At 48.9% G+C, this 19,612-nt stretch overlaps 1 protein-coding gene across 3 annotated transcripts; it reads left to right on the top strand.

Annotated features, from left to right (window-relative positions):
- Positions 1-5,649: 5,649 nt before the first annotated feature.
- LOC120383973 lies at positions 5,650-16,933 on the top strand. Of its 3 annotated transcripts, none has more exons than XM_039502302.1 (5): positions 5,650-5,769; positions 12,605-12,693; positions 14,408-14,515; positions 15,110-15,700; positions 16,358-16,933. In XM_039502302.1, the coding sequence occupies exons 4-5, from the start codon at positions 15,145-15,147 to the stop codon at positions 16,765-16,767; spliced, it is 966 nt and encodes a 321-aa protein (XP_039358236.1). In that variant the 5' UTR covers positions 5,650-5,769; positions 12,605-12,693; positions 14,408-14,515; positions 15,110-15,144; the 3' UTR covers positions 16,768-16,933. The 3 variants fall into 3 exon arrangements, with proteins under 3 accessions (XP_039358236.1, XP_039358238.1, XP_039358237.1); XM_039502304.1 differs by lacking the exon at positions 5,650-5,769 and adding an exon at positions 5,923-5,972; XM_039502303.1 differs by lacking the exon at positions 5,650-5,769 and having other exon boundaries at positions 12,428-12,693.
- The last annotated feature ends 2,679 nt before the right edge of the window (positions 16,934-19,612 follow it).

Raw genomic sequence — 19,612 nt, 5'->3', positions numbered from 1 at the left:
GGAGGGGAGAAACAGCCATGAAAATATGGGCTTTTCTAGCCACAGTCCTCGTAATCTCTATGATGCTGGAGGACTCCCATCTACCCAGCCTCTGGCCCAGTCTCAGTGTTACCAGGAAGCTCCTCCCCCATCTCTCCCTTTAGCAGCAGGGATGAGAGAGGGTGCGGGGAGGAACCCCTGGAGCTGCAGGAGGAGCAGAGGGGCCCTGAGGGGCAGATATGGGGCTGCAGAATCAGAACTGAAGGAGGGGCTGGGGACAGAAGTGATGTGGGGTTTGGAGGTAGAATAAACAGCTGGGCTGGGGACAGGCAGAGGTGTGGGCTGGGCAGGGGGTACAACTAACAGCTGGTCTGGGGACAGGCAGATTTGGGGGTGGCAGGGACACAGAATTAATTAATTCAAATTTGAGGTCTTGGGTAGAAGCTGGAGGCTCAGCACCAGCCAGGAGCCTGGGAGAGGGAGACCCAGGCCCTGGAGAGTATGACCTACAGGCCACTAGGGAAGGGATGCTGTGGAGGGAAGGAGTTGTGGGTGAGGAGATGTCACCTGGATGAAGAGCTGGCTGTGGGGAGTGGAGAGTCAGGCACAAGGCAGGTTTAACCAGAAGGGAGAGAAATGAAATGTGAAGAGGTGAACATAAAGTAAAACAGGAGTAAAGAGAGGAGATTGGGGAAAATGGGGGTGGGGGAGACTGAAATGAGACAAGTGAAAGGAAAACAATCTGAGAAGGGAAAATCTCAGTGAGCCACGGAAAGAGGAGGTGATAAATTCAGCAGAGAGAATTGGGCACCTGAATTGAAATTATCAGTGACAGGAATTAGAGAAGAGTTAGGGAGACTCAGAGAAATAAACAGATGGGAAATGAGTGTTAGAGAAAACGCTGTGTAAAACTGGATGACATGAAAGAAAAGTGAAAAGAAAGAGAACATGAGAAGGAGATGGAGATCTATAAAATGTTTCTGAAAGTGAGACTGTAACATTCATTCCACCCCATAGTTCATGGACAGTATTTCCACTTAGGTACCTTTCAGGGAAAAACACTTTGTGGATGTTTTTACCATGTGTTCTGGTTATGAAAGTTCCCTCTCTGCTCCTTTTAAGCCTGACATTTACTTAAGGTAAATGAAACACAAAACATTCTTCTTGTCTATTTCCCTTTAATTTCCCAGCTGTGACTTTTGAAGGTAAACATGGGATTTCTTTCCCCTACATTGTTTGTGTCAACCCAGCCCCAGTGAGGATATCTGTATTTGTGACTATGATAGTCTGGACCTTACTGTGATACATTGCTTTCCAGCCCGCATTCTGGGCCATGTGCTTTATATAAACATATACGTCAGAAATCGTTCAGCTGTGCTCTGAACATAGCTGATTGGGTCACTTCTCAGCTTCCAAACCTACCCATTCGTGACACCAGCAATCAAAATGCGTGACAGATGTTTGCAATCTGGAATACCTGGATTTTATGGCACATTACCGCAATAGTTAAAACCATTATGATCTGTTGATTGTCAGGCAATTACTGTAAATAAACTATTAAAAACACTAAAATATCTATTAAATAGAACCACACAATCCCCACTCCCACAGCAGCAGGGTTTGTTGTATGGCCTCCCGGGTCCCCAGCACACGTCCCCACCGCTTGAACTTCAGGAGAAATTGCCATTATTTCTGAGGCCAATCACCAGAGGGAGACTTGACAAATACTATGCCAGCAGATAACAAATGCTTATTATATTAGAATATTAGCAATCAGAGCTCCACAGTTCTCTTCCTGGCTCCACTGTGCAGTAGTGGGTAGTGACAGATAACCAGATCATATCTATTGTATGCATTCATCCCAAAAGGCAGTAGGAATGCATGGCTCCTGCTTGGACTTTCTATATTGGAGACCTGGGTTCTCTTCCCAGTTCCAGCTGAAGTGACCTTGTGCAACCACTCAATTAACTTGTAATCTGGAGAAGAAAGTGTCTAATACTTCTCTAGTTACTTGGGTTGGTGTTGTGATATTTGAACTCATGGGTTTATAGCTCCTACTTTGTCACTGGTACTGGATATTTGCTGGCAGAAGAGTCTGTCTCACATGTATCTATGAAAGGCTGCCTGCTTTTGAAGCATGACAGAAAAAAAACCCAGCTGAAATTAGTGCAAATAGTGAACTTCCCACTAATTCACTGACTTGGGAGCTCTGCTGGACACATGGTGCTGATCTTCCTGCTTTCCAGTTGGGAACTTGTATTTAAAGGGAACTAAAGTACGTGAAGTCAGTAATTGCTGGAGTAGCCACAGGGGGGTTAATGGGAGGGGAGCTGCTCCAAGGGTCAATCTCTCTAAGATGGAGTCCAAACTGTGAATATATTTGACCCTCCCTGCGCTGTAAGGGGTGAGGATTTATTTTCTCTCTGCTCACTTTAAAAGCTAGGACCCTGCATCTGGCTACCAGGGATCATCAAGGCCTGGGGTAGCTAAATTACAGCTCAGTGGCCAGTTCACCGTACATAGCTGCAACAAGGTAGCCAGTGTGATGCAATAGCAGTAACACTGAACCCGTTTCTCAGCTGGTGCAATGAGTGTGGGTCCATTGACTTCAGTGGATCGCAGCCAACTGCTAAGTCCTGGAGATGTGGCCAGTTACAGAGCAGCCTGTGTAACTACCTGCATCCCCAAGAGCACCTCTAGTCAGTGCTTCCTTCCCACAATCGGCAACTTCCTTTCTGGTTCCAGGAAGCTGCTCCCCAGGCCCCAATCCCTCCTGCAGCTGAAATGGACAAATGGCCAGAGAGCCTGTCAGACGGGAGTTCTCTGTTTATCCTGGACCTTGTATGGGTGTAGGAGCCCTGGTGCTGGCTGCCCCCTGCAGAGTGCCAGGACTTTGCTAGAAGTAGTGATGCTGGCAAGGGAACAGGAGTAGTAGCCAGGCCACAAACAGGCACCAGAGTGAGCCAGGGTCTAAAGGGAGCGGAGGCCAGGTGGAGAAGAGGCAGTTGCAGTCAGCAGGTGCAATTCCCACCCTCTTCCCAATGCTCCTCCTCCATTTTGCCCCTTTTCATTTTCTTTGATGGAGTTTCCAGCTCAGTATCTGCCCCAAATTTGTTTTTCCTTTTTTCTGTGCATCGGGTGCAGAGACCTCTCCCCTCCAAGGCTGCTGCTGTTCAGCGCATTCGGGGAATCATGACATTGGCACCAAGAGCTGCAAATGGCCCAGACTGAGGACTTCATCTCCCCAGTCTCCTCCCCACCGCTCCTGGATGTCACTTCTGTTGGCTTAAAATAATGGATGTGGGGAAGAGGAAATACAGGCATGAAGAAAAGCAGCAGAAACTCTCTGGGAAGGACAGCATAATAAAATAACTCTTGGGTCTGTTCCCCCTAAACTGGGGGTGAGGCTGATCCTCCTGGCAATGAGACCCCAGATAGAATATCACTCTGTTTATATAACAGAGGCTGATATTTACCCTTCATACCAGGACCATCATACGATAACTCTGAATACAATCTTTGCTCTTTCACACTCACTGCACCAGCTGCAGCACAAAAGGGGCCATTCACCTGCTGATTAAAGTCATTAGAGGTAAAATCACTGAGCACAGATGGACCCAGACACTCAGATGAGACAATTTATTGCTTAGGATACAAGTTGAAAGACTTGACTAAAAAGGCAACTTCTGGACTGACTTTAACTGCCAGGGAGCCTATAACTACTGAGGAGTTTCTAGCACATTCAGGCAGTACAGTACCTAATGAGCTCTCCTATCTCCCTTGGGCCTGTGGTTAAGCAGAGTCTGTGCTCTGTTCAGGAGGAATTGTGCTGTATCGACCTGAGCACAGGATGAAGGATCCTGGGTGCTAGTTCCTGCTCTGCCCCTCTGGGTGAAACCCCTCACAGCCTGGGGAGCCAGTGCAACCTCATCCTAACTTAACCCGAACCTGGAAGCAGCCCGTGCCCCATGGAAGGGAATCCAGCACCACCAAGTGATACAGAGGGGCTGTATTCAGCCTTCTAATGCTGGAGTCCTATGTCCTGGTCTCAGGATGGGGTGGATTTCACTTTCCTACCCCCTTTGCTTTATCTGTAGAGAGTCAATTTCACTCTGGGTGACTGACCAAGTCACTTAGGGATTGATCCAAACCCCTTTGAAGTGATTGGGAATCTTTCCACTGATTTCAAAGGGGAACAGATCAGTTCATTAACTATGTCCTTTATTAAATCTCCAGAGACCCACCAATAACTGTCTCCCTTCCAATGAGCCATAAATATCTCAAGGACTCAGCTGCAGCCCCAGTACTGGGGACATCTGTTTTCCATTGCCCATGATAACACTCTTAAAACAAGATGGGTGAAAAGTATGACACTTCCAGATATAAGGCACCTCCCCACTACCTGCCTCTAGCATGAAATGGGCTGCAGTGCAGCCCCCCAAAATCCACAGCCTCTGGCAACCCAAGCCCAGTCATCTGGGTTCCCACAAACAAAGATTTTTTTAAAGAACTCCAAAAACAAGAAAGAAAAACAAAATAAATGCAAACCACACTGAACTACAAAGTTCCCCTCCATAGTTCTGCTACAGGATTTGAATCATGTCTGTGCACATCCCCCCTGAATGCTCCCCACTTCAGCTATGGGAATAGCTGTGTGTGGACCAGCTGCCACTTTGCCAGTGGGTTAGACAAGTATTTGCTAGTCAGCAGTAGAACATTTGTCATCAGGACTCCCAGCTCCAGTATAGTCTAGCAGCTAGCGACAGGAGAACCAAAACACACATATCTGATGCTTTCAGACTAAAGACAGTGGAGCTGACTAGCTAAGACCTGGGGCTTCCCTGTTGGAGACCATGATCCTACTCCCCATTTTGATTTCAAAGCAGCAGCCGATGAAGTGGGTATTCACCCACGAAAGCTCATGCTCCCAAACGTCTGTTAGTCTATAAGGTGCCACAGGATTCTTTGCTGCTTTTACAGTTCCAGACTAACACGGCTACCCCTCTGATAGTTTGATTTCAGTGATCTTACACAACTTCTTTTTAACTTATTTGTAAAACGGGCAGCAAAGACATACATGCAATATTTGATTGCCTTCTAGGGCTGGGAACACACTGGCTTGGTCAGCAAAAAGGGCTGGGACGTGCCTGCAAATACAAACAGCACTTAGTAAAGGTGAGCTTTATAGTCATGGCCTCTTGGCTTTAGCTTGTTTCCCTTTACCCCAACCCACGGATTTTTTGCTTCGCTGACAGAGGGGGCTTGTGGGAGCCATGGCCCCCCCCAAAATTTGCCTTATTGGCCTCCCCATAGCCACCCTCCAAACCTGCCACCCCACCGCTCTGACGCTGCTGGCCTGGGGCAGATCCCGACCATCATCCCAGGCTGATACGGGAAGGATCCAAGACGCCCCCACTCACGTGACCCAGGCCTAGCCTAACAAAGGAAGGGGGGGGTAACCTGGTCTGACCTCCAATCACAGCCCCCTTTGCTCTTCGCGTTGGGCCAATCATCGATCAGGGGCGAACGCACCTTTAAACATCCTCCTCGGGCGGAAGCCCCCTCCCCCCCGGCCTGGGCTGGCTGAAGTGTAATAAAGAGAAGGCGGGGCGTTCCCTGGAATACCAATCAGAGAGCAGGGAAGTGTGATAGGCAGGTGAGAGCGCCAATCAGACAGCGGAGAGAGGCTCAGTGTATTTCTTTGGATGAGCTGGCCCCACGGAGTCTCCGGAATGGTTGGCTCAGGGATTCCCCGCCTCCTGCCAGGCCTGCTCCGGCCCGGGCTTTGGGGTGAGTCGCGGCCGCTGGGTCCTGGCGAGATCCCCGAGCCCCGGGGGGCGGCTGGTGCTGGGAGCCCGGAGCCCTGGCTGCAGCCGGGAGCGGGGAATCTCCAGCAGGGCCCTTCCCGCTGCTCCCCCCCCAGGAGCCTCTCCCAGGGCAGAGCCCCCAGCCCGGCCCGGCCCCTGCCCCGGGGGGCCCCGCTCGGAGGGAAGGTGAGAGAGACCCGCCCCCCCCCCGGCCCCCCCGGGCTGCAGGGGGAGGTTTGGCCCCAGGCTGCTCCCCGCGGAGCTGGCTGCGAGTCCCTGTGTTGTGTATCTAGGGAAGATGGCCCCCAAGTCCCATTGTGTGCAGGGCGGGGAGCGACACGTGGGGTGTGGGGGAGGGGGGAACAGGGAGGCGGGGGCAGGATGTGGGCAGGGGGCGGTGGTTGCGCTGAAGGGAGGATGGGGGCGATTCGGGGGCGGAGCGGAACGAGGCTGGAATGGAGGGAAGATGTGAGGGGGTCACTGCGAGGGGAAGGGGGATGTGGGGAAGCTGGAGGAGACTCGGAGCAAGAGGAGGCTGGGGGGGGACACAAGGCAGCTCCCCTGCCCCATGGGGTAGGAGAGATTGACGGGCTGCTCCGCCCAGCAGCCTGTGCGCCCCGTGGTCAAACAAACCGAGGGGTTAGTGGGCAGGAGACTTCCTAGAAGGGCTGAAAATTTACAAGGTAAATATCCACATCAAGCCCCTTCCCCCCCCCCCCTCCACTCCACAGTCTGTTTCCAGTTTAAAGACAATCTCATTGTTGGGGGGGGGGGGTCTGACTCCTGAGTTGACAGGACTGAACAGGTGCTGGTCTGATTTCTGCACAGGATTCAGTATCAAACCAGAGTCACTGCAAACCACAAGGGGTGTAATTGGGGTTTGGTTCACTGGCAGTCGGTGTGTTCAGTTCCTGCTTCAATACACCCCAAAATGGTTTCGTTACTAGGCAGTGCCCCAGAAGGGGGGCCCCGGCAGCTTGCTTCAGTGGAGAACTGAATTTGGGGCCTGGGTAGCGTGACCAGATGTCCCAATTTTATAGGGACAGTTGTGATTTTTGGGTCTTTTTCTTATATAGGCTCCTATTACCCCCCCACCCCCACCCCCTGTCCTGATTTTTCACACTTGCTGTCTGGTCACCCTAGGCCTGGGGCCTGTGTCAGGTGGGGCAATTGGAGGAAGGAGCTGCACCAGGGGGTGAGAGAAGTCCTGTCTACGAGGGACAAGAGTTGAACAGCCTTTCTCCTGGGGCCTGAAGAGTTATTGTTAACTTCTGGGACCAGGGAGCCCCCACTTCTGTCATCTCCCTCCCTGCTCCTGTTGGCTGCCCCCTTCTCTTCTTCTACTGAGGCGTGCCATTCTGGTAGCGATCACATGCCAGTGTGTTGGTTTGTTTTTATAATGAAAGAAAGATCAGCGTAGCTTTTCTTTCATTTTTGTCAATTATTGAGCTGAAAAATTGCTGAAACTTTATTTTAACTGGCATCCCCCCCTACCCCCCGTTCTATTCAAATTAACTGAGTAAGAGGAAAAAAAGGGTTTTAGTCTGGTTTCAGTTAAAAATATCAGTTCAAACTGGTTCTGTTCTGGTGTGAGTCCAGGTGGGCAAATGACATCTGCAGCTGCTGAACTGTCCATTGGGGTTGCCAAGACAACCCCAAGTCAGGGAGGCTCAGTCATAAGGGGGTGGAGGGGGGAAAGCTGGTTATTGCTAAGGGCTTGTCTACACTGGCACTTAGCTGCAGGGCTGTATTCTCGCTCATGGGTGTGAAAAAACACCATCCCAAGCGCTGCAGGTTTTAGCGCTGTGACGTGCCAGTACAGACTGTGCACCAGTGCTGGGAGCTACGCCCCTTCTGGATAGTCTATTCCGCGACTAGCCAAGCCACGTTAAAGCACTGCCGCAGCAGCTCTTGAACGTTGCCAGTGAAGACGTACCCTAAGGCGGAGGAAGCTGGTGTCTGTGTCTTTGACTATGTCTACACTGCTGCTTTCAGTGCTAAAACTTTTCATTCAGGGGTGTGAACCCCCGCCCCCCCCCCACGACAAAAGTTTTAGCGCTGAAAAGCGCCAGTATAGATAGTGCTTTATTGCCGGGAGCCTCGCTCCTGGCGATAAAGCTACCACCGCTCGTTACGGATGGGGTTTTTTTTATCGCTGGGACAGCTCTCCCCTGGTGATAAAAGCCAGTCTATACTGCCCACATCACAGCGCTGCTGCACTGTAACAGGGGTAGTGTAGACATACCCTTTCTCTGCTCATGATATTAGAGCCCTAGAATTAGTTAAGCTTCCTGGATCAGATGCTTCCAGGGATTTCCCTACACTTCCTCCCGTGGCCCCCAACTCTCCCATCACCCACTTCAGTGGTCAAACCAACCAAGATGACGAACCTACCAAGAATATATCAACATGTCACCTGAAGGTTCAAGTGGTGTTTCCACATCCAAACAGCCTGAAGCACAAATACAGCTACCTACTGAAGAAACTGTCTCCACAACCTAAATCCCCATGTTTGTCGGTCACCGTCAAAGCCAGTTAAGGAATGCTGGAGACACAACATGGTTCATGCGAACAAACATGGCTGCCACTCCATACTTCCTATTTAAGCAAGAGATAACACACACTACAAGCCGGAGGCCAGTGTTAAGTGCGTTGTAAGGTGTTAGCCCTGAAATTGGATACTGGTTCCAAACAAGATTGTCAGATGCTTGCTGTCTTTCTGCTAGAAACTCAGCTGACTGGTTAGAAGCATGCAGTGCAACAGTGAAAGACTCTCTCAGCATTTGGAAAAAATGAAGAACTCTTTCATCACCTTAAAACATTTGCATACATGGCTGATGAATGCACCCGTGCAAATGGGCATTAAGTCATTGTTTACATTATCAGGTTAGTGGTAGCCCAATAGATACATCTCTAAATGTTCAGGTTATAGAAGACACATTGGCTGCATCTGTGACAACCCACATCTTAGAAGAGTTAAATGCTTGTCAATTGGATCCCAAACTGATGCCTGCTTGTACATTTGATGGAGCTGCAAATTTCCCTGGAAGACATGGTGGAGTACGAGCTTTGCTCAGAGAAAAGTGTATCCCTAAGCTTTCCTATACACACTGCAGAGGCCATCTTATCTTCAGTACCCAGAAAGATAATGGAGCAAATAATTAAGGAATCAATTTGAAAACAACTAGGAGATAATAAATAAGTAACAACATGGATTTTTCAAGAACAAAGCATGTCAAACCAACCTAATAGCTTTTTTTAACAGGATAACAAGCCCTGTGGATAGGGGGAAAGTGGTAGTTGGTATATCTTGACTTTAGTAAGGCTTTTGTTATGACCTTCTCATAGACAAACTAGGGAAATATAACTTAGATGGAACTTCTATAGGGTGGGTGCATAACTGGTTGGATAATTGTTCCCAGAGAGAAGTTATCAGTGGTTCACGGGCAAGCTGGAAGGGTATATCGAGCAGGGTTCCACAGGGATTGCTCCTGGGTCTGGTTTTGTTCGAACATCATATCACTGATGATGATAAGGGCATAGAGAGTGCACTTATAAAGTTTGCAGACCATACCAAGCTGGGTGCAGTTGCAAGTGCTTTGGAGGCTAGGATTAAAATTCTAAATCATCTGGAAAATTTTGGAGAAATGGTCTGAAGTAAATAGGATGAAATTCAATAAGGATCAATGCAAAGTACTCCATTTGGGAAGGAATAATCAATTGCACACATACAAAATGGGAAATGACTGCTTAGGAAGGAGTACTGTGGAAAGTGATCTGGGGTTCATAGGGGATCACAAGCTAAGTATGAGTCAACAGTGTAACACTGTTGCAAAAAAAGCAAATATTCTGGGATGTATAAACACAAGTATTGTAAGCAAGACAGAAGACATTCTTCTGCTCTATTTTGTACTGATATGGCCTCAGCTGGAGTATTGTGTCCAGTTCTGGGCACCGCATTTCAGGAAAAATGTGGACAAATTGGAGAAAGTTCAGAGAGAGAGGCAAAAAACTGATTAAAGGTCTAGAAAACATGACCTATGAAGGAAGATTGAAAAACCTGGGTTTGTTTAGTCTGGAAAAGAGAAGACTGAGAGGGGACATAACAGTTTTCAAGTACATAAAAGGTTGTTACAAGGAGGAGGGAGAAAAAATGTTGTTGTTAACCTCTGAGGATAATATAAAAAACAATGGGCTGAAATTGCAGCAAGGGAAGTTTTAGGTTGCACATCAGGAAAAACTTCCTAACTGCTGGGGTAGTTGAGCACTGGGGAGGAGGGATAGCTCAGTGGTTTGAGCATTGGCCTGCTAAACCCAGGGTTATGAGTTCAATCCTTGAGGGGGCCACTTAGGGATCTGGGGCAAAAATTGGTCCTGCTAGTGAAGGCAGTGGGCTGGACTCAATGACCTTTCAAGGTCCCTTCCAGTTCTAGGAGATAGGTATATCTCCAATTATTATTACCTTTAAATTGCCTAGAGAGGTTGTAGAATCACCTTCACTGGAGGTTTTGAAGAGAAGGTTAGACAAACAACTGTCAGGAATAGTCTAGATAATACTCTAGTCCTGCCTTGAATGCAGGGGACCGGACTAGATGACCTCTTGAGGTTCCTTCCAGACCAGTGATTCTACGATCTACTCAACTAGCACTAGTGCGAGCTGCAGAATCTTCAAAAGACATTTTAAAAGGCATAAATTTAATGTCTTTGTTATACTCTTTTTCAACAAGAGTCCAAAAATACTGAACGTCTTGAAATAACTAGAAGATGCTCCGGGACTGAAGCTCAGATTAGTCCAACCTGGGAAATCCCACTGGTTTTCTCATGAGTGATCCTTGGCTGTTGTCTTAAAATTACTTCAACCATTATTACTGGCTTTGGAAAGCATCTACCACAATAGGATGGATCTGAGTAGTGAGGCGGGTGGACTACTTTTGCTACTACGTTCAGAGAAGACAATCACCGTTCTCTCTCTTGTAAGTCTACTGTTAAAACCACTTGGGTCATTAAACAATGTCATCTAGGCATCTGCTACAACAGCAGTAGATCTTTGTCTAGCAATAGAAGCTATACTTGGATCAGTCAGAGAGATCCATTGAAAATGTACTGAAAGAAACAAAGACTTCAGTCCAGAAGTTGACTAATGAAGGCACTTATGTTGAATCCTTAAGTGATGAGGAGTAGTAGTATTTGTTAAGCCAGCTGAAAAAGTGCACAGACTTGATTCTTACAAATCTACAACAGAGACTTCTGGATTCCACTCAACCTTTTACAGATGCCTATCTTATAAAACACTGACAGTTGAGTGGAGTGAGGCACTACCAGAAATGGGGCTGAGATGCGATCAGGACAGAATAGAGAATTTGAACACAGAATGGAATGTCATATGACGAATGAATGAAGATTTCACTTCAACTTCTTTTTTTATCATCACTAGTGGCTTGACCTGATCTTTGTGTTATGTTTCCTGGGATGAAAGAAGTATTAATCTTTTGCTACTCCCTGTCACAACAGCTACAGATGAGGGTTCTTTTTCATCATAGAATAGAATTTTATGTTCTGAAGCAGTCGCCTTCTGCCTGTTCATGTGAATAAACTAATGAGCATATCACTTGAAGGCCTGGAAGATCCGTCCACACAAGAAGCCACCAAAGATGAACGCATTTCATTCAAGAAGTTATTTAACAGACTTGTGCAAAATTATAGCAAGAAACGAAGAAGGATGTAGATGTCGTGCTTCATAGAAGGCTTGAGTAGCCAATTTTTATTTGTTTGATTTTTACAACATGAGTTAAATCTAATAAAATGAAAAAAATGTTTCACGATCAGTCCACCTTTGCCCTCACGGTCTCACCCCTTGGCCTTCATCCTTCCTGTAAACTTGAACACCCCCCAAATTTCAATTCCTGGGGAAAATACTAGATGCTGCTGCCTCCTTCCTTGTGATCTGGGAGCCTAGACTGAGCAGCTGCTCCCCCCCCAGCAGGGGTCTGTGTCAGGGAGCGACTGTCATTATAGCTCCCTCTGTGCCCAGCCCAGGTGGGGACTTTCCGCAGCGCCTGGAACTAGCACCCTGGGGCAGTCCTGGGCTCTGCCAACATCGGCTCCTGAGCAGGTGAGGAGAGAGAGGTGGGGGAAAGGGCTGGGGCCGGGCAGGACAGTGACTCTGCTGGTGAGTTTGTACTGGAAGGGAAGGGGCTCCCTATATGTCTGTGGCTCCCAGAGCTGCCGCCCTCAGACCCATGCCCACTCTCAGATAGGAGAGCCAATGCCCATGGGAACGGGACAGCCCCCAGTTCTCCCAGGCAGAGGGAAGGAGACTGGAAGGTGAATGGTGAGACCAAAAGGAGCAGCAGGAGCAAGAAGTGGGGAGGGAGGTTCCCAGCCCTGCCTGGATCCATTCCCTGCACCCCCTGGGCAGACTGACTCTCCTGGGCACAAGGAGAAGAGCTGACAGAGGAGAAGCCAGGTTTTGCCCCGGCCAAGTCCCCACGGTGCTGGGGGTACGCTGCTGCCTTTGGGGCCAATGTTGGGGGGAACCTCCCAAAGTGGCTCCTTTGATTCTGCTCTTTTCTAGCATTTGTCTTAGAGACTCTGTCCATGGTGGAGGGGACGGGGGGTTAAAAGTCTCCTGGTGGGTTCAGTGCTGGTGGGAGGGGCCGGGTCTGTGTTGTAATAAAGTGACAGAGGGTTTTTTAGGCTAAGTGTTTTTCCAGCATGGCAGAATCCAGAGCGTCTGTCTTCAGGGAAAGAGCCTGGGGGGAATCAGGGTGTGAAATGGACTCAAACCTCTTCTGCAACCTCCCCTCTCGCCCTGACAGGCTGAGGAATCACGTCCACGTTTCGCTTCTAATCGTCCCATCCTCCTAGGAAACAGGGAAGGGAAGTGGCTGTGGTGGAGCCAGCTCAGGTAGGGGATTTTCAGGAAGCTGCAGGGGGGTTGTTGTGGATGGGGAGGGGCAGGAAATACACAGGGGGAGGCAGGGAGGGGACACGGTGTGATAAAGTGCTGGGACATGTTCAGCCTGGGCCTGATTTTCAGAACAGGCCCATTGGCAGGGAGTGAACATTCCCCCATTTCTGAAAGAGGAAACACTGTGGTTACTATATTTCAAGTTCCCAAACAGGGGGGTGGAGGGAGTTCTGTTTTTACTGTACAGTTTCTTTCCACTTTGAATATCTAACATTTATAAATAACAAGCGTAATGGCCTCAAAAATAAATGTAAATCAAATTTAAATGTACCTCTTTGCATGCAGTCAGTCCTTTCCTACTGCGTGTCTTCCTGTTGTGCCCATGCATGTGTCTCTGTAGAGTGTACCTTTCTCAGCAGTGGTTGATTGCTCAGCAAGTAGCCGTGAATGTCTTTGCCAGATGTGTGCCTGAAGTTGAGCTGCACAAGCAGGATCCCTTTCAACAACTCAGTAGTCAATATCATGACACCCTTATTTTTGGACTGCTGCTGGTGGAGGCACTGCTTTCAGGGCTGGGTGCCCTGCCAGCAGCCGCTGCTGTCCGCTAGCTCTGAAGGCAGCGCCACTGCCAGCAGCAGCACAGAAGTAAGGATGAGAAAACCAGTGAACACACATGCCGCTGTTAGCGTACGCCAGATTCAGTGCTGGAAAAAGGATGAGCAAGGAAAAATCACGGATATTTGTTCATATTTCAAAAATATGCCCGGATGGAGATCAGAGGTCCAAAAAAGAGGTCATGTCTGGGAAAATCCAGGCGTATGGTAACCCTAGGAAACACCCCCATGGACAGGGCTGGGAAAACTGACCAGATTCTCAGTGCTGAAGCCTGAACCCACTAGTCAGAGGCTACCATGAAATATGAAGGTCTTGGGATTCCTGTCCTTGTCCCCTGCTTGGGACAGGATTAGTTGGCAGGCACTGAGTGGGGAAGCTGATGTTGTTTCGGGGTTCAGTGACCTTCAAGGAGGTGGCTGTGTAATTCAGTAAGGGGCAGAGGGCTCTGCTGGAGTCTGGGCAGAGAGCCCTTTACAGGGACATCATGCAGGAGAATTATGAAACGGTGACCTTGCTGGGTAAGGGATTCCTGTACCCTCAGCTATTAGAAGCCGTGGGGTCTGCGTGTCTGAATCTGGTCAGGTTCTTCCCTGCTCAGTTGGATTTGGGGAGAATGGGTCGCATAGTCCACAGCTCCAGTGTGAGAGACACTTTCATCTCCATCTCCCCTTGAAGGGAACAGGGGAGTCAAACCTAATGGACAGGCTAATTAATCTCCATCTCCCCAGCTTTCAAGGGGCCAGAAGCAGGGTATTGTCCTGCCTGTATTATTTCTCCTTCACACACCATTCACCTTCCTTCCTGGGACTAGCTCCATCCATGGGAAGGGCTCTCGATGCTGCAGGCTTGGAAATAGGTAGAAGTTTAACATCTTAGCTGTGTGTGTCAGCAAGTCCCCCAGAGTTGCACCTAGCCTGAGAACTCCTAGTGAGGGTGTGACAACACCTCCTGCCCCCAGATATCTGCTGCTCCCAAGGGGTCGGAGTTACCACAGTCCCATGTAGGGTCAGGTTAATCTCAGGGAGTGTTCCTTGTGACAGATACTCTACTAAGACTCCACGCGCCCTGATCTTGCCTGATTTTATCCCCTGCACAGGATTCCCCATTCCCAAACCTGACCTGATCACTGGGTTGGAACGAGGGGAAGAACCGTGGGATCTCCAGGCCTCCAAGGAAAGGGAGATCCTGAGAGGCACCCAAACAGGTGAGGAGTACATGCAACTGACAGGGAAACCATCTGGTGAGTGAAGGAAAAAGCCTCGACTCCCAGAAATGTGCTGTGAGCAAGAGCCCTCAGTTCTGCCCTGTCCCACGCAGGTCACGGCTGCAGTCAGCAGGTTTTGTGGCATCAGGGCAAATATCAGTCATGGCTTCCCACCCATCCCGTTAGCTGTCAGGAGTTTCCTCCCTGACTTTACTTCCCTATGAGTGTTTGGATGGAATGTGGAGGTAGAACCCAGTTTCTGAGGCTTTGCGTATGCTACAGAGTTAGGTCGACATAAGCTGCCTCACTACGGAGATGTCTACAATACAGTGTTCTTCCCACTGCTTTAACTCACCCACTATGCCAGCCTAATAAATCCACCTCACCAAGAGGCATAGCACTTAGGGTGACACAGTGTCAGTGTAAACACTGCATTGCTTATGTCAACTTCAGTGGCCTCCAGGAGGTGTCCCATAATGCCCCACAGTGACTTCTCTGGTCACCATTTTGAACTCCGCTGCTTGGCAGCCAGGTACATACCCCTCCCCTTTTAAAGCCTGGGAATTTTTGAAATTGCTCTTCCTGTTTGCTCAGCGTGGAGAGCTCACCTAGCAACTTCCCAGCTCAGCATGCCGGCTCCGCGCGGCAGAAGGGCTCCTGCCTGGAGCACGCCGGAGGTGGTGGATCTCCTGGGCCTGTGGGGACAGGGGGACGTGCAGGCACAGCTCCGAAACAGCCGTCGGAACTTCGACGTCTACAGCCAGATTGCTCGGGGCATGGAGGAGAAGGGCTACGACAGGGACCCACAGCAGTGCCGCGTGAAAATCAAGGAGCTGCGGCAGGCGTACCAGAAGGCAAAGGAGGCAAATAGCCGCTCCGGTGCGGAGCCGCAGACGTGCCGCTTCTACAAGGAGCTGCATGCCATCCTCGACAGCGACTCCACCTCCACCGCCAAGCATCCTGTGGATACTTTGGGGGACCTGGAGTCACAGGCCACAGGGGTGAGCCCTGAGATCGAGGTGATGATCAAGGAAGAGGAGGACGAGGAAGAGGAGGAGTATGGGGGACAGGCGACAGGGGGATCTGGTGGCGTGGCGAGCCAGGACTTCTTTTTGACTCCTGAGCAGTCTAGCCAGTCCCAGCAGTCCAGCCCCGGTGAGCCTGATGCAGGGGAGGGAACCTCTGGTAAGTACTCAGTTTGCTTCAATACTGCAGAGACACATCTGCTCAGGTACAGCTTTTTTTTAATAGGCTAGAAGAGGAAGTGAAATAACCCATATGGGTACAGTTGCTATCTGCTTCTCATTCTTCTGTACAACTAGGCAGAGGGGAGCCCTGCAGAATAGTTTGTTCACACCAGGATGTTCTGTGAATCCTCCATAGAGATCTCTAGGAAACTTTCCTGGGAGGTACTCTGCAATCCTCTGCCGAAGGTTTCTTGGGAGGGCTGCCTTGTTTCTTTCCCTATGGGAGGACGCTTTGCCACACCACTCAGAAATTACTTCATCAGGCACCATTGCAGTGTGCAGGCTAGCAGCATACCGACCCGGTCTGCAGCCAGGAGCTGTTCCCTCAGGAGTGAGAGATCAGCTACAGTCTCCACCGCCTGTGGAAATGGGGCCAGTCTGCCGTACAATAGCCCTATCCGCTGGTACTGATGCCCCAGTGCTACCCCCTCCTTATTGTCCCAACTCCCACCTCACCCCCGGCCATACTCGCCATGGGTGGGGCTGCCACCGTGCTCTGAGTCTCACGGGGAAGTGAGCATGTTGTGCATGTAACTTGTTTCGATCAAGGGGAGTAAATCACTGGCAATGGTACCTCTGTCCATTGTTTCTTTAGCAGCTGCAAATGCGGCCTTGAGGGCCTCTCCGCCCACCCCAGAGGAGCGGCTGGGCCAGGTGAGGAGGAGGAAGAAGAGGACAAGGGAAGACATGTTTCAGGAGGTCCTGCGAGCCTCCCGCGCTTCGGAGCGCGAGCAGCGGGCTTGGAGGATAATGATCAATGACAAAATGCAGCGGGATAGCGAGGACAGGAGGAACGGGCAGCAAGAGATGATCACGTTGCTCCGGGAGCAGACAGACATGCTGCGGTCTCTGATCGAACTTCAGGCCGAACACATCCGTGCTCGCCTCCCCCTGCAGCCCATAGAGAACTGCATTCCAGGACCTCCCTATACTGGCCTCCACATATCTTCTGGGCCTGCAGCAGTACCCCAGGCACTCCACCCCACGGAAGATTACACACAATGACAGTTGCACGTACACCCAGCTGTGAGAGCCTCTTGGGTGTATGTGCTTGTGAATTCCCTCTTCCTTCCCCTTCAGAGATCCTTTCCCCTGTATGTATGAAGTTTTTACTTTAGCATTACCTAGGTATGTTTGCATAGGTGTGGAATAAACATGTAAATTCAGTTTTCATAAGTATCTTTATTAGTCTCCAGTCAGGGGTGCCTGAACAGGGTGGGGCCATGGATTTGGCAAATAGCTATAGGTGTATAAAGGCCTATTATTAAGGGTCAAAGTTGGACTGTGGATAGATTCTTGTTCCACCCATTTAATTCAAAGGGGGGAGCGCATCAGTATCCAAGGGCAGAAGTTGTTACTAGGGTACTGCTTTAAAAAGTAGCGATTCCTGTGTACCAGTCCACATGACGGTCAAATGACATGAAAACATTTAGGGACTCAGGCCGACAAACATGAAGGGCCCTTTTACACAGCTTTGGCTGTATAAAGTGAGCCCTTATAATGGGCATAAATATCAATTCCTCGCAAATCAAGGCCCCTTTATGCCGATTGAGTTGCGTAAAAAAGGCCTTTGTTTAAATGAGACTCGGGCTCCGTATTTTTAAAAAAATAAACTTGTTTTTTACAGAAGAGTACAGAAATGAATTCATTTATCTCTTGTTTTTGCATTTACAAACCTCTAAAAGCAGAGAAAGCCTTTTAAAAAAAAAACAAACAACAAAAAAAACCCCCTGTACCAAAAATATAATTTGGGCTCAGGTTCTTCAGTCCCAGAATGGAGCCTGGAGCAAATATCTGTGCCTAAAAGGTAAGATCCTAATGGCTGAGATGTATAAAATAGAACTGGTACAGAGCCTTTAACCGTAGCAGCACTGTTCTTGCAATGGACCTGAAACAGTACATATATCCATAAAGTCACCCTTTCAAAATACGCAAAGTGAGATATATAAAAATAGCTATTGCACTAGTTTTAATTTTGTATTTAATTGTTACAGAGGTTGGAACTCTTGCAGCCTAACATGTTGTGTATATAAAAACATACTAAAAACTTTCAAGCTGTTTGTAGCTTATTTTAGTATCAGAGTGTGAAAGAAAACAATGCTTAGTACCCATGAGCTCTCCATCTTACCGTTATGATTCATCTTTCTGATAACAGATATATACACACACACATATTAAGAAAAAAAAATCAGGAATAATTACTGTGAAATACCTGTTAAAACTGTGGTATCACTACTGAAAATGTCATTTTATACAGCAATACAAATTTAAAATAAAATACGGGTGAATAATTATAGTACTCACCATCAGTGGCAGGTCCTCTGCTGGACTAGGGACTTAGAGTGAGTACAGTCAACGCAAGAAGGTCCTGATTGCCCCCCCACCCAGCTCCCCCCTCCTAAACCTCCTAATCACCCCCAACCAGCTCCCCTCCCCTAGCCCCCTTGATCACCCCTCATCTCCCTTCCTGATCCCCCAATCCCCCCCCATCCAGGTCCCTTCCCCAGCCCCCCTGCCCAGCCCAGAGAGGCTCCCGCCTCCCACTCACTGAGTTCGGATACCAGCATCTGCTTGTTCACCCTCGTGGCCCACTCACTCCATCCTTGTTCTCCTGCCGGAGCTGGTGGGGCTTCAGCTACACAAGCAGCCCCCCAGGGACACACTGCACCCCGGAGCCTGGCCCTGTGCTGGGGAGTGGGCACGACTGCATGGCTCTAGCACCAGCTCATCTTCAGCCCATTTCACCTTTGCACTGGGAGGGGTGGCTATGGGGGGGGGGTAAGGGAACTTTTGGGGTGGCTATAGCCCCCCAGTGCTGCCCCTGATCACAAAATTTATCATTAATAAAACCCCATTCCCCCAGCCCTAGAAATCAGAGAAGTATCAGACACTTTCTTCCCAAGTTTACAAGGTAATTGGGAAGCTGCGCAAGGTCACTTCAGGTGGAATTGGGAAGAGAACCAGGTCTCCAATGTGGAAAGCCCAGGCACTAGCCACTCATTTCTACTGTCTTTTGAGATGAAAGTATGAAATATGTACAATCTGGTTACATGTCACTACCCACCACTGCACAATGGAGCCAGGAAGAGAGCACTAGAGTTGTGATCTCTATTCTAATCTGTCTAGTAAGCATTTGTGGACCTGCTGGCACAGTGTGTGTCAAGTCCCACTCTGGTGTTTGGCCTCCGAAACAATGGCAATTCCTCCTGAAGTTCAAGTGGTGGGGACGTGTGCTGGGGACTGGAGAGGCCAGGCTACAAACCCTGCCGCTGTGGGGGAGGGGATTGAGTGGTTCTACTTGATTTATATTTTAGTTTTCTTCTTTAATAGTTCAATTCACACGATAGTTAAAACTATTATAATCTGTTGATTGTGGGGCGATGTGCCATAAAATCCTGCTGTTCCAAACTGCGAATATCTGCCATGCGCTGACAGGTTTGGAAATTGAGAAGTAAAGGGACCCAACCAGCTCTCTCCTCTTGAACAATTCCTGATGTGCATGTTTCTATAAAGCACATGACCCAGAGTGCAGGCTCGATAGCCTAGATCTTACCGTAATATGTTGCTATCATAATGACATACACAGAGGTCCTCATTGGTATTGGGATTTCTCCCCCCCCACCCCAAATTGCTTATGTCAACCCATGTCTGCCTTCAAAAATTACAGCTGGAAAATTAAAGAGAGATGAAACATATAAAACATGTGTCTTGTTTATTTACCTTAAGTAAATGTTGGGTTAAAAGGAGCTGAGAGGGAACTTTCATAACCAGAACACATGGTAAAAATATCCACAAATTTGAAGAAGTGTTGTTCTGGAAGGTACCAAAGTGGACATACTGGCCCTGAACT

Source organism: Mauremys reevesii, linkage group 15, assembly GCF_016161935.1.
Source record: "Mauremys reevesii isolate NIE-2019 linkage group 15, ASM1616193v1, whole genome shotgun sequence".
In the NCBI taxonomy this organism is placed as follows: domain Eukaryota; kingdom Metazoa; phylum Chordata; order Testudines; family Geoemydidae; genus Mauremys; species Mauremys reevesii.
The sequence above is the reverse complement of the archived record's forward strand: the minus strand, read 5'-3'. Positions and strand labels throughout refer to the sequence as shown.

Coding starts and splice junctions, on each gene's coding strand:
- LOC120383973 (XM_039502302.1), top strand. CDS start 15,145: ATGCCGGCTCCGCGCGGCAGAAGGGCTCCTGCCTGGAGCACGCCGGAG. Junction 15,701..16,357: donor TGCAGGGGAGGGAACCTCTG/GTAAGTACTCAG, acceptor TTGTTTCTTTAG/CAGCTGCAAATGCGGCCTTG.